This window comes from Montipora foliosa, chromosome 12 (genome assembly GCF_036669935.1).
Source record: "Montipora foliosa isolate CH-2021 chromosome 12, ASM3666993v2, whole genome shotgun sequence".
NCBI lineage: Eukaryota > Metazoa > Cnidaria > Anthozoa > Scleractinia > Acroporidae > Montipora > Montipora foliosa.
The window spans coordinates 40,349,284-40,365,589 of NC_090880.1; the positions used below are offsets into that span (position 1 = coordinate 40,349,284).

Here is a 16,306-nt window from a genome sequence, read left to right on the forward strand (position 1 = left end):
TTGCGACCAACAACAAAATTTGCGACATGCAAACATCATAAATTTTGTGCCGCACATATAAAAACTTACCTTCAGAGAAAAACATTTTGAGAGATTTTTACAACGTTCAATTCTCCTACGGTACTTTTCGTTGTACAAGTAAAATCCTAAAATCGAAAGCGACATCGATTTTAGCAGCCGCCTGTGATCAAGTTACCTTGCGTGCAGCTCACGAAACAAAGGATACATCTGTGAAAAAATGACTGAAAAACACCAAGTGTTCGTTTGCTAGTTTTTTTTTCTTTCTTTCAAGTGTTGTAAACATGTTAGTTTGTGTTTTTTTCTTTCAAGTGTTATAAAGTTCGGCAAGATGATGTGTACGAATTCAAAACAAAGATCACAATCGTTGATGCTAGTCTAAGTGCGTTTTCCTTTTGTCAGAACTGGCCGACCAGACCCGTCAGTTTGTCAGTTTGCAAAGAAAACGAAACAATTTGAAGGAAAACTTGCATGACAATCCCTCGCATTCTTCTGAAGGAGTCTATATCATCGTCGAAGTGTGTTGATTTGAAGACTTTCTAGAGTTACTCCTTTTGAAAACCCGCTCTGGCCAGAGTCCTGAGCTTCAAATTAAGTCAAGCCCCTTCGACTGAAGTTAGTACTTGGATGGGAGACCGCTGCGTAGTCCCCGTAAAGAGAATAGCTATTTTTTTAAAACTTGATTTCATTTTTTATTTTATTTGGCCACTGAAAACTTTTTCTTGTCTTCTTTCTACGCTAGAACGACTGAACAAACTGGTTCCCAAGAAACAGGTCGATTGGAGTGTTTACAGTGGAACGCGCACGAACGAAGCAAACTCTATAAATAACTTAAACTTTTCTTTACCTTTGAAGCTTGCCATTGTCAAAGAAAAAAACAGCTGTTCACTTTATCAAATACTTTCAGATGTGACGTTTGATACTGTATCGATCAGCGCGGCCGGAAAGGAATCAAATTATATATTTGCTCTCATTCATAGCAGAGAACTTTGCTACAGTGGCAGAGCGGTCTAACGCGCTCTCAGTGCTCTTCGGATATGGGTCAACTGAGGGGGTTCTAATCGCCGTAGGGAAGAAGGATAGCACTACAAGGTTTTCAGTAGGATGCATCCGATCGGAACTTAATTCAACATCCGTGGGGTGTGCACATTTGTGACTACTAGCAAAAAAAAGTATCCAGCCCGGTTTTAAGACGTGGTATGCCTTCGGCATCCCACGTAAAAAGGAGAAAAATCTCTTTTTGTGGAAAGTTTGGATCAATTCCGACGTTTAGAAGTACGCGAAAAGGCAAGAAATGTTTTTGTGATGAGCCTGCGTCTGTCTGACAACAAGGTATTACACAACATCGCATCAGTTCTCATCAAGTTTTTTTCGATTTCGCTCGGATTTGCTCGCTTTGTCCGCTCGTATTTCGTACTTCCAAATTTTTGGAGTTCAAGGAATTTAATAAAACAATTATTCCATTCGCGCTTGTTGGATATGAGACTGGTTATAGCCAACTCGGCGCTACGCGCCTCGTTGGCTATTTACCATCTCATATCCAACGCGCGCTTATGGAATAATTGTTAAATATTACGTTAATAGCCTGCTACTATGCATTGCATGTACTCTTTAGAAGGACTTATCTCAACAAACGCCAAAAAATTCAAAGGTAGTTGAGATTTTTACTCTAAAACTCTCGTTTAACCAAGCTTATTAAACATTGATATTGAATGTAAGGAGAAATGTAGACTCGGAAAAATATCCGAGTCCCAGATGGGATTTGAACCCACGACCCTCCGTGATCTAGTCGGATGCTCTAACCACTGAGCTACTGGAGACTCTATGGTGAGCAAGGGTCGATTTGTGGGTCTCGACTGGAACCGCATCAGCACATTTGAAACTCACTAACAGCATCGCGCTGTCACATTAATGCATATCAAGATGCAGCCAACCAACCTCCAAAGTGAGTGTGTTAACGATGAAACAACAACAATGATATTGAATGTAAGGAGAAATGTAGACTCGGAAAAATATCCGAGTCCCAGATGGGATTTGAACGCACGACCCTCCGTGATCTAGTCGGATGCTCTAACCAAAAAAAACAGAAAAAGGCTTCAAGATACAAAGTCTGAAGTTTCGACGTAAAGATATCAAAACATTGTGGAAACCTGCAAAAAAGCACTCGCTCACGAAGATGGTTCCCCTGGCCCTTGCATTGGATGACGTAGCATGCAATGAGGTATCTGAGGCAGTCAGATGGCAGTCAATCATTCATTCACTCCATCCCAAATAATCTATTCAGTTAATTAAACGTTAACGTTTTGTATGTTTCCTGTGAAGGTTTAAATATAGTATCCCGAAATACAATATTGTTGGCTCTTCACTGTGAAAGATTGGTTATATTTTGCCTTTGATGCGCACAGATTTAACACAAAGTAAAATGCTCTCTTTGAACCTCAATAGTAATAATTGCTTGAGGTGAGAATTTTGATAACAAAATCCCGTTAAGTTCATTTACTAAAAATCTCTCATCATATTATTCCATGAAATCTAGTTGATGATCTGATCTCTGCCATAGAAAAAACAATGTATTCTCAATGCGCAAAACTCCGCGATCGAGTCCGCGCATGGGACCGTACCACAGAAAACACATGGCGCATGCATACATAATACCATGAGGAAGCTCTCAGCTAAGGAGAGGAATTAAAAAGTTTACACTGGCTAAAAATTCTTATCGTCTCGGACGTTTCGGCTACAACAGTTGCCTTCTTCAGCAAAGGATAAAAAATGCAAATGTTTAACGGCGTCCTGTACAGTAATATTAAATATCTCGAAAGAATTCCTTAAGGTCCCGAGAGTATTATTAATGACGCTAGAAGTTGTTAATGTTTTTGTATACGCTAGGCAGCGCTATGTGTTCGTTTATGGAGTTCTCATCTGGCACTGAGTGCTACGCTTCAAGAATTAGTCTTTATCGCCACGTCGGTGACCTGTCAACAATTTCCACATTCTCCAAATCTACTACGATTCTCATTTGAGTATGACAAGGGAAGTTTGGGGACAAGGTTTTTGGCTTGTTGTTGTCAAGGGCAACTTGCTTCGTTTCCAAGGGTAACTTTTCGGGGTTTGACGTCATTTAACTGGTAACAGTCGCCAGTTTGAATTTAACCGTTGCAATTTGTAGATTTTGGCGGGCTCATCGCTCGTGACGTCAAAGCCCTAAAAGTTACTCTTGGAAACGAAGGAAGTTGCCCTTGACAACATGGTAACTTTAACGCTGAAACATTGTCACCGAACTTCCCTAGTGTCATACTCAACTGAGAATCGTAGTATTTCATGACTGTGGAGCATATGGTGTTTGGTCGACAAAAAATTTTCATCCAATGTTGCTATGGCCTTTGCGTGTTCTTTCACGCGTGTTTTTAGCGCGGATGATATCTGGCCAACGTAAACAACGCTTAAACACAATAGATTAACTGTGCACTTTGCAGTTGAGGTCTACAGTTGGTAATCCTATAGCTCCTTTACGTCAGATGACGTGTGGGAAGTGTTAAGTTTTCACGCCGAAGGAAGTTGCCCTTGACAACATGGTAACTTTAACGCTGAAACATTGTCACCGAACTTCCCTAGTGTCATACTCAACTGAGAATCGTAGTATTTCATAACTGTGGAGCATATGGTGTTTGGCCAACAAAGAATTTCCATTCAATGTTGCTATGGCCTTTGCGTGTTCTTTCACGCGTGTTTTTAGCGCGGGTGATGTCTGGCCAACGTAAACAAGGCTTAAACACAATAGATTAACTGTGCACTTTGGATTTGACGTCCACAGTTGATAATCCTATAGCTCCTTTACGTCAGATGACGTGCAAGTGTTAAGTTTTCACTCCGAATCAGCTATAAATACTCATTGACAAGCTAGAACTGTTGTCATTCATTGTCTCAATGCAAATAACTGAAAATGTTTCTTTCTACGAGCTACGCCACGATCATTATCATGATTGCCACCTCGTTTTCTCGCAGCAATCAAACACCAATCAATTTGACCGAAGGACAAGGCCTTGTGATAAACAACCATTGTGGTGCATCACCAATCGACAGCGAGACTTTGTCTCATATCAAAGCCACAGTGGATTACATCGCTTCCAAGACAAACAATGGTAAGGTCATCTCACTCTCTTTTCAAATTAAACCTCAAAGGTGTGGTTACACATGGCAGACATACTCATAGTATAACGCTGAAATTTGAGTGTTTTCAGTTGATGGTTGAGTTGTTATCGTACTGACTACTCCCCATCACACTCTTTCACATCTCTCCAATTTGTATAGGAAATCGCCTGATTTCGAGTGCAATTTGTACACTGACTTACAACTAGTCTAAACTACAAAAATAAAAGAAGAGGTTTGAACTGATACAACACCCGTACTATCAATAACATCTACAGCCGCGGACAAAATTGTTGAAAGACTTTGCAATACTCAGTTATGACCTGACAGTTTGGAGATGCGAATGGAATGTTTAATCTTGGTCTAAAACATGCGATTGCATTGAGGATGCTAACCGGTACTGTTTGTTCCTTGTTTTACATGGCAGCAGGAACTTGCTCAAAGTTTAAATGTGGTAATAAACAGATACTTACTTAAAACAAGAGTCGAATATTGAACCTCACCGCCTCCGGGGGGGAGGGGGGGGGCTCCCATATAAAAAGGCGAGGGATACTCTTGTACATTAAACCCTTAAAGGAGACCAATGTGGGCGTGGCCCAGGCGTTTTCTTACCCCTAAAAGGGACCATGGGAGTAAATTGATCATTGTAAAGCGCCTTTCAGACGTTGTGATAAGGGCGCTATATAAATGCACCACTTTCCTTTACTTTATTATCCATAACACAGAAAAATAAAAAAATACAGCGACTTTTAATGATGGCAAAAACATTATCATCTAATACTTTCACCTGCCTGAAGAAATATAAAAGTGTAAATATACACTTTTATATTTCTTCGCGCGCAACCCTAAGGATATTTTCACGTCTACATATGATTGCGTTTTGCCCAAAACACCCTAAGTGAGACCAAAATCCGAAATTTACACCCCTAAGCGAGACGATGAGCATCCCTCCCCTTTTATATGGGAGTCTCCCCCCCCCCCCCCCCCTCTCCGGGCACTGCCCTTCCATATCGCGACGTTAAACCAAAGAGACAATTCGTCGGTGTCCCTAATTCATCTTGCTGGCCTGGGAATTGTTGTCATCTGCACTGACTTCGTCACTACATTTATCAAATTCTTGCTGGCCTTTATCATAGTCGCTAGCTCCTCACTCATTTCATGCTCGTTCAGATCTTCATGGGGTCCTTCATCTTCATCCACTCCGCACCAACTCGGGCGTCATTCGACACGCGTGATCCCCTACCGTGACATTTAGTTTGTTACGCATTCCTCTCAATAACTTGACGTCTCGCGGCTGAAGAGTGTTTTCATGTGACGTCTCCGGGAATTGAGCTCTATTATCACTCAAACGTTTTCTTTTGTTTCGGAGGAAAAACAAGGTTACTGATCACGTGAGTGAAAACAGGCATCTTGTACCCTATGGGACCTTACATTCTATTTATCAGGCCCTAGTACAACCTCATTTCAACTACTGCAATATTGTTTGGGGAAACTGTGGACTTTGCAGGACAAACTGCAAAAACTGCAAAACAGAGCAGCCCGTGTCTTGACCTACTCTATCTACAGGGTCGTAACGAGATATATATTTTCGTAACTGATCCGATATTTTTACCCAAAATTTTGATCCCGATCCCAAAAATGATGAGAATTTTGATCCCTGAACCCGCAAAAATTTGATCCCTGATCCCTCATTCCAAGAAAAATACTGCTGATCCCGATCCCATGCGTTGTGATTCCTGATCCCAGAGCTGTGATCCTTGATCCCTTTTCAGACCTTTGATCAATGATCCCATATGCCTCGTTACGACCCTGCTAAATATGACGCTCATGTCAACAATTTATTTGAACTCTTAGGATGGAAATCCCTAGTCTCTCAAATGCAAATTGAAAGAGCAACAATGGTATTTAAGTCCCTACAGGGACTAGCACCTGAGTATCTCTGCTCGAAAACTGTCCATCGCGATTCTGGTTATTGTTTGAGAGATTCTGTGAATAAGGTAAATGTTCCGCAACCGCGCACAAACTACTACAAAAAACAGCTTTAGCTATTTAGTGGCGCAGTTTTGCGGAACAGTTTGCCATTAGAGCTAAGGAAAGCAGAGTTCCTCAATCAATTCAAACGACTGATTAAAGAGGTTATGTAAGCCATTATTCTAAACACGGCATTCATGGAAAGCAGCTTTTATTGTATGATATTGAGTAAGATAGTTAATGTAGTTTACATAGTTCAATTTATAAATTTTTAATTGTACATTTTTTTTTATTTTTTTTATTTTTTTGTTTGTCCACGGTTGCTTGCTTCAAAACTTTCTATTTTAGTACTTACAGCAGCCTGGGTTCTTCTTGTGCAAATTGGTGGTATACTGATGTTGACACCTCGTTACGCTCAAAACTTATTGTACCAAGTTTCCGGTAAAATTATTTCAAGTAACTCATATCGAAGTGAAAAGGAAGATATTGTCAGGAGCATCTAACGATGGCTCGTCTTGTTTCGGTACAGCATTGTTTGTCGTTTCAGTGATGACAAGTCCAAGCAGAAGTTGCAACGAACCCCTTTTACCCAAGTTATGTATAGATTGTACTCTTAACCAGTCTAACGGGTTTCTCTGTTTTGACATGGCAGCTGCATTTAAGATTACCCAAGTTAAGCTAGTTGGGGGTCATTGGGAAATCACTACACGCTGAATGGAGTTAGGGGAGTAACTATGTTAAATCTTCCGGCAAATGTTTTATCTTAAAACAAATGAAATAGGGATTTATTCAAAAAGCAATGGGAAAAATTATTCTCGTCACTAACTTGTTTTCACAGGAAAAAATAACAGATTCCCATTTTTGGATATTTTAGGGTATTTTGAAGAATACCAATAAAAATCCCAAATTTGGCAAAGTGAGACAAGTCCCAACCAGGGAATTCCCAACCACGTTCCCTGATTGGGACTTGTCTCACTCTTCCAAATTTGGGATTTTTGTTGGTATTCTTTAAATACCCTAAAATAGCCAAAAATGGGAATCTGTTATTTTTTCCTGTGTCTGCGAGCACATTTTTAACGAATAAAACGCTATCCGAACTGTTGAAAAAACAGCGATATCGAAAAAAACGATCTTTTTAATTACTCTTACAAGTTGTCACATATCGCTCTGTTAATGATGAAAATGGTGAAAAAAAGGTTAATTGGATTAACTTGAATGATTGATGGATTATTTCCGAATGAAAAACGCCACGTTTTTCTGGCGTTTCGCACGCATAAACTAAACGATGAAATGCTATACTGCAGTCTGGACTCCAACTGTGATCGCAGTCTCAGTACGGGTGATCTATTTTAAAAGGCGGGAAACTGGAACCTTGCGCAGTTGAAACGATACTTGTCACTGTCGGAGTTTCCCGCTAGATCAAAACAAACGCGAAATCAACCGGGAAAGTTCCTTAATTAAGTAGAGAGGGAATATGTATTTGGGAAGAGCAGACAATAACTACAACAACTGTGTGCCTTCGAAAGCCACTACAGACCGTGAAGAAAATTATTACGCAACGTTAGCTCAAGGAAAAGAGTTTCTAAATAATGCTGCGTTAACAATGAGCACTACCAACGTCTATGATGCTAGCAAGCAAGATCTTCATTTGGAGCCGATGTATATCGACGTTGTCTCTGAAGTACCTACAACAAGAAACTTATCTCGACGGTCAAAATGCTTCATCTTTTGGTTAATCATATTGACGCTGGTTTCATTAAGCTCCCTTGCTTTCACTGCTTTCATCTTTTACAATTTTGGCATCATCAACAAGAGCATAACCTCACCTGGAGACCGTAGCCAAAGTGTTGCATTCAACGGTAAGAGTATTTTGTCATAACCACTTCACATTATGATAAGCGATACAACGAGAGAAGAATGGTCAACTTTTTTTTTTCATGAGCAATGCGCTATGTTCCATTCTCATACCCAAACATTCGTCCAAGCTGCTACAAACAACTTCATCATATGCACGTCTATAAAGAATTGTCTGTTTTGTATGCACAATGATGCCATTGATAAAAACCGAGAAAAATTTTAAATCTTTAAACGTATGAAAGAATGAGGGAAAATATCCAGTTTTTCCTGTTAGTAAGAGAAATCACGAGTTTAAATGAAATTAAATACGTCGTAAATATAAACATTTTTACCCTTGATGAGTTCGACCCCGAACCGTTAGGATGTTGGTCACGTGCAGTTACGACTGCCGCAACATCGGGAAAGATCGTACTTTGCTCGTTCGCTTTTCCGGAAAAAGCTGCGTGTATTCGAGTAATGACTAGTGCTTTTTAACAGCTGGAAACCGTATATCATCGCACGGACATTTCGCGATGAAAAATTTCAGGTTTGCCGATTTTTAAAGGCAGGTCTTGGTTGTCGGAAACGTTTCAATCAGACGCAAAGTATATCCGATGGGCATAAAATGACCAAATGTCCATTGAGGTGTAAACCACGATAAATGTTGTGGCTATGCAATTCGATGAGGTTGTTAACGGTCTCGTAGGTGTTTATTTTCTCAAACAAAAAGTGATCTTCTTCTTCTTGCTCTAGCTATAGCAAATTGTTTAATTTATGACGCGTTGTTCTAAGAACGAATCAATTCGGCTGCAAAAGAAAAAGCTGGAGTAGGATTATCGCCACAATAAGTCACTATTATCTATTATTTAATTAAATTCATCATCATTCCACCTCTAATTAAGCTATTAGCAGCATAATTTTACTTGACTCACTACAAACATGACCAAATCAGTAAGCCGCTGATACCTTACGAAAACAACGGGGTTTTGGAGGGGGTGGAATGGAGAAACACTTGATAAAAATTGTTGTTCCCTTTGGTCAATGCAGAATTATTTTAACAATCTAACATCCCTTTCTCGAAGCCGCCGAAAGCCACGTAGCTAGACGGTCATGTAATTGACTGTCGCTCTATTAAGCAAACCGCTTCTGACTGTGACTGAAGTGCTTCCAAGAGTCCATTGTTTTACATGCTGTCAAAAGCCGCATTTTTTTCCATTTCTCTCTTCTGGTCTTGTTTGGTTCTTACCATGGAAGACAAAAGTTTAATGACGCAAAAGAAATAAGTCTTCCGGCTATTTTTTCGGAGGGGCAAAAATTCATCGTCACGGCAAATGACCCAGATACGATAAAAGGCGGTTTACAAGCGTTTCTGGGGGAAAAAAAGAAGAAGCAAATTGAGGAAAGTAATGTAGTTTACTTTACGGGCAACCAACCTATTTAAAACTACCGTGGTACTCTAGCTTGGCAGAAAAACAAACAATTCGACTTAGGCGCACCGGAATGAACTTTACACTTTGGACTTTAGACTTGAGGGAGTGCTGAAGGCTTGTCGAGACAGGTTGGAAGTCATTGGCAGTTGCGAGTTCCTTTAAATTTACTACCACTTCACTAAACGTTCCTGAGGAACTTTGTACGTACTTATTTATGGATATAACAAAACGTTCTATTGCGCATGCGTGATGCTATGCCAGAAAATCGGCTTTTTAACAAGAACTGATGAATTCATTCAGTTGTGCTCTTTTCTAGGCGTTTGACTTTGTAATAAGTAGATCACGTTCTTTGTTAACTTGACTTGAGCCGGGTTGAAAGAGAACCACTTGGCGCTTTTTTAAAATCGCGTTTTGATGTTTCCTGTCGTGGTCAACACACCAAGCTATACCGCCTTTTGCATTGGTCTTCTTTATCTGCCAAAGCTTACTAACACTCACATGAGTGTAACAGAAAACGCATCTTCTGGTTAAATCTGAGGTCAGGCTGGCCAGATTAACTTTCAAAGAGGCTTCCTTGTTTGTCTCTGACATGTCGGCTAAATTACGCTGCAAAACGAATAGGTACCCAAACATCTATGTATCTGTTTCCTGATGATGACTCAAGGCGGACCCGCTCGCCAGCCACTCATATTTGGAACAGATGACCCCTGAGCTAAACCGAACTTGAACGCTTCAAAACGCGCATAATGTTCTGGTCAACGACTGTACACCTGTTGCTCAGTCATTTGAGCATCGGACTTCTATGCGAGAAGTGTGAGTTCGAAGCCCACCGGACTTAACTTCAACCGGAAATGGATACTCGGATAAGAAAAATAAAACCCGTCCTGCAACCCACTTCATTGCTCATAAATTCCGAGGGACTCTTTACAAACTTCCCTATGTTGTGGTGTGGCCTATCTTTCCAGCAAAAATAATGGGCTGGTCCAAAAAAAAAAGTTTATGCTTTATCAGGATGTCTCGCAGAAACGCCATCAAGGGACTTGTGTCGTTCGCTGAACATGTAGGCGTAGAAGCAATATTTTCGTAAGAATGATATACTCCGCTACACTTCGTTCGTAGCGTTCTGTTTAGAGTGTACAAATACGCGCGGTTACAATTCTGAAGTATCTGGCTATCTCGAATTTGGAGCAAATGATCAAACTTTTATAGCTCTTGGCAATTCGTATTGAGATCATGAAGCTTTTAAGCTCTGCCGGAATTAAGACCTCGTGTCGGACATTCTTCCAGTTACTCAACTTATAGGCCAACTGTCTCACCCGCAGATTATCCGGCAGATTTTAAAGTAAAATCTCATATACAAATAGTGTGAACCGAACCTCAAAGTTATCTTTTCCCTTTACTCTACTGTACGAAAGGCGTTAGCTAGGCCATGCTCTGGAAAAATACTTCCCTTGATGTTCATGTCGCGGCCTTCTGACGCTCCAAGTGATAAGGGCGTTTTTCATACTTAAAACATACTTGAAACCTTAAGTAAAATCTTCTTTCCACACAACTATCTGTTATGGAATTTCAGTAATCCTCTTAATCTCCATGAGCTTTATCAAGATAAAACTCTAAGTGATATACTCTTGAGTCAATTCTAAAATAGATTCTTGGTTTTCACCCAAGTGACAAAGCGCCATGTTGGTTGGCAATACAAACACAATTTCTTTTTGGTTGTGACTAGAATTAGGTGAGAACACTTATTTTTGTGTATAGAAAGTACCAAACGATCTTACTAAAGTTTTACTAAGTTTAAATATGGTGTCAACCAGAACAATTGAAAACTAATCACTAGAGATCAGTGCCTGACCCAACAGTTATTCTCTGCGTAAAACCGAGTGGGGTTGTTTTGTCTGCCAAAGCGGGTTAACACTGAGGTTGTCAGGAATTGCCACGACGTCACCAAATGTTATACCTGTATATGTGTCACGAAATGTCTCACCTATTCCTTTTCGCAGAATTTGCATAATAATAAAGTTCACTTTCCCAGCGGGAGTCTTGCCAACCAACATGTCACCATGACGTCACATGCGAACCATCAATACTGTTGTTAATTTTCCGTTGTTCGCTTTCAAATCATAGGACATTGTTACCTCGTTTCGTTCTTAAATCAAAACCCAAATTTCCTCCTCTCAGTCGAATATGGTGCGGAAGAACTCTTTACAAAACAACGATTTAATCTTGACCAAACTATCATAATTGTACACGACCTCGCAAAGAACCGCAATGCTAAATATCACATCTTTTCTATTTTTCAGGCCAAAATTATTCAGGCGAATTAAGAACTGGGCTTGCCTCTTTGAAAACTGATTACGAAGAGAAAATTAACCAGCTTTCCCAACAAGTGACTTTCCTCAGAGAAAAACTGGTAAGTAACAAATACAACTGAAATAGAAGCGCACAAGGTGACGCAAAGTTGGTATTACAGATGATCATGTCCCTTCATGCATCTTTGGCACAATCCTAAATGTTTAACTGTGATTTCAGGGATTACCAAACATTCAACGATCATTTAAAAACAATTACACTTCACCAACTTAACTGTTTTTCATACATACGTTAGTGTTTGTTGTTTGTTTGTTTGTTTTTCTTTTTGTTATTTATTTGAGCAGATTGAAGTTTTGGCAGCTATTCAGCTGAATGTGGACCTCCTATGCCCACCGACCCATACTCTTCCTAAGGACAGGCACAACCATAGTTAATCTAGGGACTGGTTATGAAACCCTGGGAATTTCAAAAGCAGGAACAATACAGTCGCAATTAGATATTGAAACCGACGGTGACCCTGCAAAATCTTTTGTTTTTGGTTAGCAAGTTAATTTCGAATAAATTAGTCGGAGCTTTTGATTGGTTATCCTGCCGAAATAAGTGTTTTTGTCGGGTTTTGTGCAGGGTCAAGGCCAAAAAAGCGAACAAAAAGCATGAAACAAAGAAACTTGTCGAGTTTCATAACCAGCCTACATCTATTAACTATGGCACAACACAGGGAACTCCATCCCCCGTACTATTCTCGAATAGTGAAGAGTAATTGGTCTTTAACATCCCACGGGGAACTTAAGAATATATGAGATATTTGTGGGACGGGGCCTACGGTTTATAGTCCTTGTCCGAGCAGACTTGAAAGTCAAACCATTTGCAGATGAAATTACAGAGGTAGAACTTTCTCCCCAATTATTTTAAGATTCTGAGTTTTGATTCGGCCAGGGTTCGAACCCATGGCAACCCAATGTGAGTTCCCGCATGGCAAAACCCAAACTGAATTATTCATCCAACCGAGCAGCTGGTTTGTGAAACCCATAACTGAATTATTCCGGTACAAAAGAAGCACGAGGAAAAAATTAGTTCAAAGCTTACACGCCCCCCACCAGTTCGGCTTATTTCTAATGGTCCGTCCCTTATATGGTCACGTTCAAAGTCTTCTCGCAAACAGGGTTATGAGCTGATAACCTGCCATTATCAATCAATTAAACTTATAATCCTCCTTTCAATGACACCATGAGCATCTAGTACTTGGTGACTCTTATTTACAACCTCTCTGCATGTTCATTTCGTAGGCTAATATCAGTAAAATGCCGGGACCACCCGGGCAAAATGGTCCCATGGGACCTCAAGGCCCGTCAGGACCACCAGGCTTGAAAGGTAGAGACGGATTACCGGGATTACCCGGAAAAGCGGGGGCACTAGGACCAAAGGGACCACCGGGTCATAACGGCATTAATGGCATTCCTGGATCCCGGGGTCCCCCCTGGTCCCCCTGGTTCCCCCGGACAGAGAGGTGCTGGGAATTTCAGCTCTTGCAATTACAAAACCTTCGTTTCAAATGTAACGGCAGGTGTGACTGCCTTAACTGACGCGTCCATATTGGAGACTAAGGTGAGATTTTTTTTCTCTTATCGCTTCTCTTTTAGTACGAAAATTTTCATATGGTGCTCCTTTTTTAAACATTACCAGGAGTCCTGACATTACTTAAACCGCTAAATTTGGGTCACAATATACAATACAATACAACATAGTGACTAGATGTAGGCTGGTTATGAAACTCGACAAGTTTCATTATTATAAAACCAGTTAATGAAAATAAATGTTATTAAGGCATTTTCAGGTGTTTTTCAGTGTTGCTGGGAAAAAATTATCTGTTCCTTTTTCCCAGCAAGACACACAAGAAATTTCCCAGCCAGCTAGATAAAATTGGTTGGTTTCCCAGCCAGCTGATCAAATTTATTTCCCAGCCAGGAATTCCGCGCGCTTTTCAAATCCCTCGATCCAAAACGACCGAACAAAAGCGACAAAACCGGGACAAAACACAGGTTTTTTCCGCAAGCGCAATCACTCTGACCAGCCGTCGTATGTTTGTGACTACTCTCTGGGAGAGGGAAGGGGTTAAGCTTTTTTTTTTTTTTTTTTTTTTTTTTTTAGTCGTCCTCAGTCTTCAGAGTTCTACAGCCAGCTCGGGTTGAAATGCTAGAAAAAGTCAGTAATTCCCAGGCAAAACCTCTATCAATAATAAAAATTTCCCAGCCAGCTCATCAAAACACCTGTATTTTTGCCAGCCACTTCCGCTTGACTTCGACTAGTTTCCTTGCCTGCGCGCCGGATAACCTCCGAGATACAATAAATATCTTGTTTTTTTCCCTTTGAGTGATTTATGGCCGCGCACCTCGCGCTTTGGCCATAAATCAACGGGAAAAAACTCGGTCCGTAACTTACCGGTAGGTAGAAATAAGGTAGAAATAAATTTATCAAATCTTGTTTGCCGTTTGCCACCTACAGGGCAAGAAGATAATAAGCGCCTCGTGTTATTCAAACGATGCCTCCACATATGAACTGTTACATTCAAAGGACAAGATGGTTTGCCTAAATACAGTTGTGTTTGTAATGGTACACGCAAGGCACTTAAATCAAACGAATTGAATGTCCTGCAAAATAAATTACTGGGAATGTGAACTTTGAGCTCTCTCCGGCTCAGCCTTTCACCGAATCTGGTTGTAGCACTGGTTATTAGACCCGACGAAATTCTTGGAGTGTACATGAGCTAATTTTGACCGACATGGTATTATATGAGAAGAATTAGCGATAGTACAGTTGAATGAGTGAGTCTTTCGACAAAACCAAAGATGCATTGAATTTGAAGTCAACATTTTCCTTGATTTAACAGACATCTCTTCACACTTATAATCATTTAGGAACAAAGAAAATCTACATTGGGTAGAAAGAGTTAATGTACAGGTTTTTTCATGCAAATCCCAGATAATAGCAAAACCTTCAGCTACAATAAGCGACCAAAGTAGTTGAGACTACTGAAAAGACCACCATAAGGAAAAATTCATCTTTACGTTACATTGCATTCAGTCCCCACCCCTTCCCATTCAATGTTGATGACGGAAAAAGTAAGTCGGTGATAAAAAACAACAACATTGTGAATGGATGAGGTGGGTAGGTTAGAACGATTAAGGGGCGGAATTTCTCCAACAAGGCAACATTCCTAAAAAGGGGTAGGCTTATTGCAGGCCGCACTTTTTGTATACGACCTTTCAACTTTCAACGTTTTAGTTGTCAGAGTAAAACAACAAAAAAAACCCAAAGAAACAATTGAACTACGTTAGAATTACTTAAATTTGACTAAGGCTTTCGTTCAAGTGAGAGAAAAAACGACCTCCCTTTTGAGTAAAACATTAGACGTTTCTGTATCATATGTATAGGCTTGGCTTCCTGAAAGACTACTTGAAAACGAAGTGAATTTCATCTAGTCTTAAACCTTTCATTCGTTTCAAAGAGCTTTTTTACATCACTTGTAAAGCCCTGCATTGACGAATCGATGTATGAATAAACGAATAGAGAAATATGTATATAGATATATATTATAATTCTGTAGGTAAATAAATAAATGTAAAATTTTATTTTTGTAAAGAGAATTGAAAGTGTATTTTATCTGTACAGAAAATAAGTGGGGACGAAGAAAAGTTGTCCTTTAGTTTTTCATGTGTCTTCTTTGCATGTTAAAAAGCTGTCAATGAAAATTTTTTCGGAACTTGTAAATAACGAACTTTCTCAGGGGCTCGTGTCTCGGAGCTTTCAACTTCCATATCTCTACTTGGAGTGATCGCAGACAGTCTACATTTTAATCGGCTTCCCAGCCAAGTATGGTGCCACGTAGCCAATCAATACACAATGTCTTTGTCTACGTCAGAGAGGCATAACTTACAAAAAGAGAGTAATTGAATCCTGAAATGATTAGGTCTGTGAAAACGTTCACTCAATTAAGTGGGGTTACTAGTTGCTAGCTCTGAATGCTGAACTCTTGAAACTTCCCCGCGATGTGTCATATCTTATGTACACTGTAAAGCAAATATAAGAAATTTAAGCCAATTTTGTTGGTTTTATGTAATTTCAAAACGAAAAGATTGTAAAGATCACTATTTATTCATCATTGTGAAGAGACCGTAGATTTTAATTAAGCAAGTTATGTACGTTGCAACTGCTGTTAAAGAATCATGTATTGAATCGATTAAATGGATACAATCAAGTTAATTTGCTCACAGAAAATCAGTGTCTGTTTTTTTGCGTTTTTAAGAACGTGTTTTGGCGCGTTATGGCTGATTCGTACCGGTCATCACCGTGCAGTGGACGACTTAGTATTGAGCATTCCTCTGCAACTCTACTTCTTCTCCTACACATCTCCCACGTTTTCCTCCCTATTTCCTCTTCAAGAGCTATTAGCGAGTCAGATGTGTTCGAATTTTGTAAGCTGAGAATGGGTTGCGCAGAGGTAAACCGTTACAAATATTGCCTCGTCATTGAGTTAATTGCCTGGGGAGCGCGCAGTAGGGAAACAATTAAATATATGAAACATTCCATTCTATACA

At 40.0% G+C, this 16,306-nt stretch overlaps 1 protein-coding gene across 2 annotated transcripts; it reads left to right on the plus strand.

The window, feature by feature from the left end:
* Window positions 1–3,898: 3,898 nt before the first annotated feature.
* LOC137980096 (uncharacterized) lies at window positions 3,899–14,423 on the plus strand. Of its 2 annotated transcripts, none has more exons than XM_068827452.1 (4): window positions 3,899–4,157; window positions 11,702–11,811; window positions 12,998–13,316; window positions 14,214–14,350. In XM_068827452.1, exons 1-3 carry the CDS (start codon window positions 3,959–3,961, stop codon window positions 13,292–13,294), a joined length of 606 nt encoding a protein of 201 aa, XP_068683553.1. In that variant the 5' UTR covers window positions 3,899–3,958; the 3' UTR covers window positions 13,295–13,316; window positions 14,214–14,350. The 2 variants fall into 2 exon arrangements, with proteins under 2 accessions (XP_068683553.1, XP_068683552.1); XM_068827451.1 differs by lacking the exon at window positions 3,899–4,157 and adding an exon at window positions 7,191–7,994 and having other exon boundaries at window positions 14,214–14,423.
* The last annotated feature ends 1,883 nt before the right edge of the window (window positions 14,424–16,306 follow it).

Excerpts from the sequence above, each read along its gene's own strand:
- LOC137980096 (XM_068827451.1), top strand. The coding sequence starts at position 7,610 with ATGTATTTGGGAAGAGCAGACAATAACTACAACAACTGTGTGCCTTCG. Across the intron at positions 7,995-11,701 it reads CCAAAGTGTTGCATTCAACG|GCCAAAATTATTCAGGCGAA; the intron begins GTAAGAGTATTT and ends TCTATTTTTCAG. Across the intron at positions 11,812-12,997 it reads CTTTCCTCAGAGAAAAACTG|GCTAATATCAGTAAAATGCC; the intron begins GTAAGTAACAAA and ends TTCATTTCGTAG.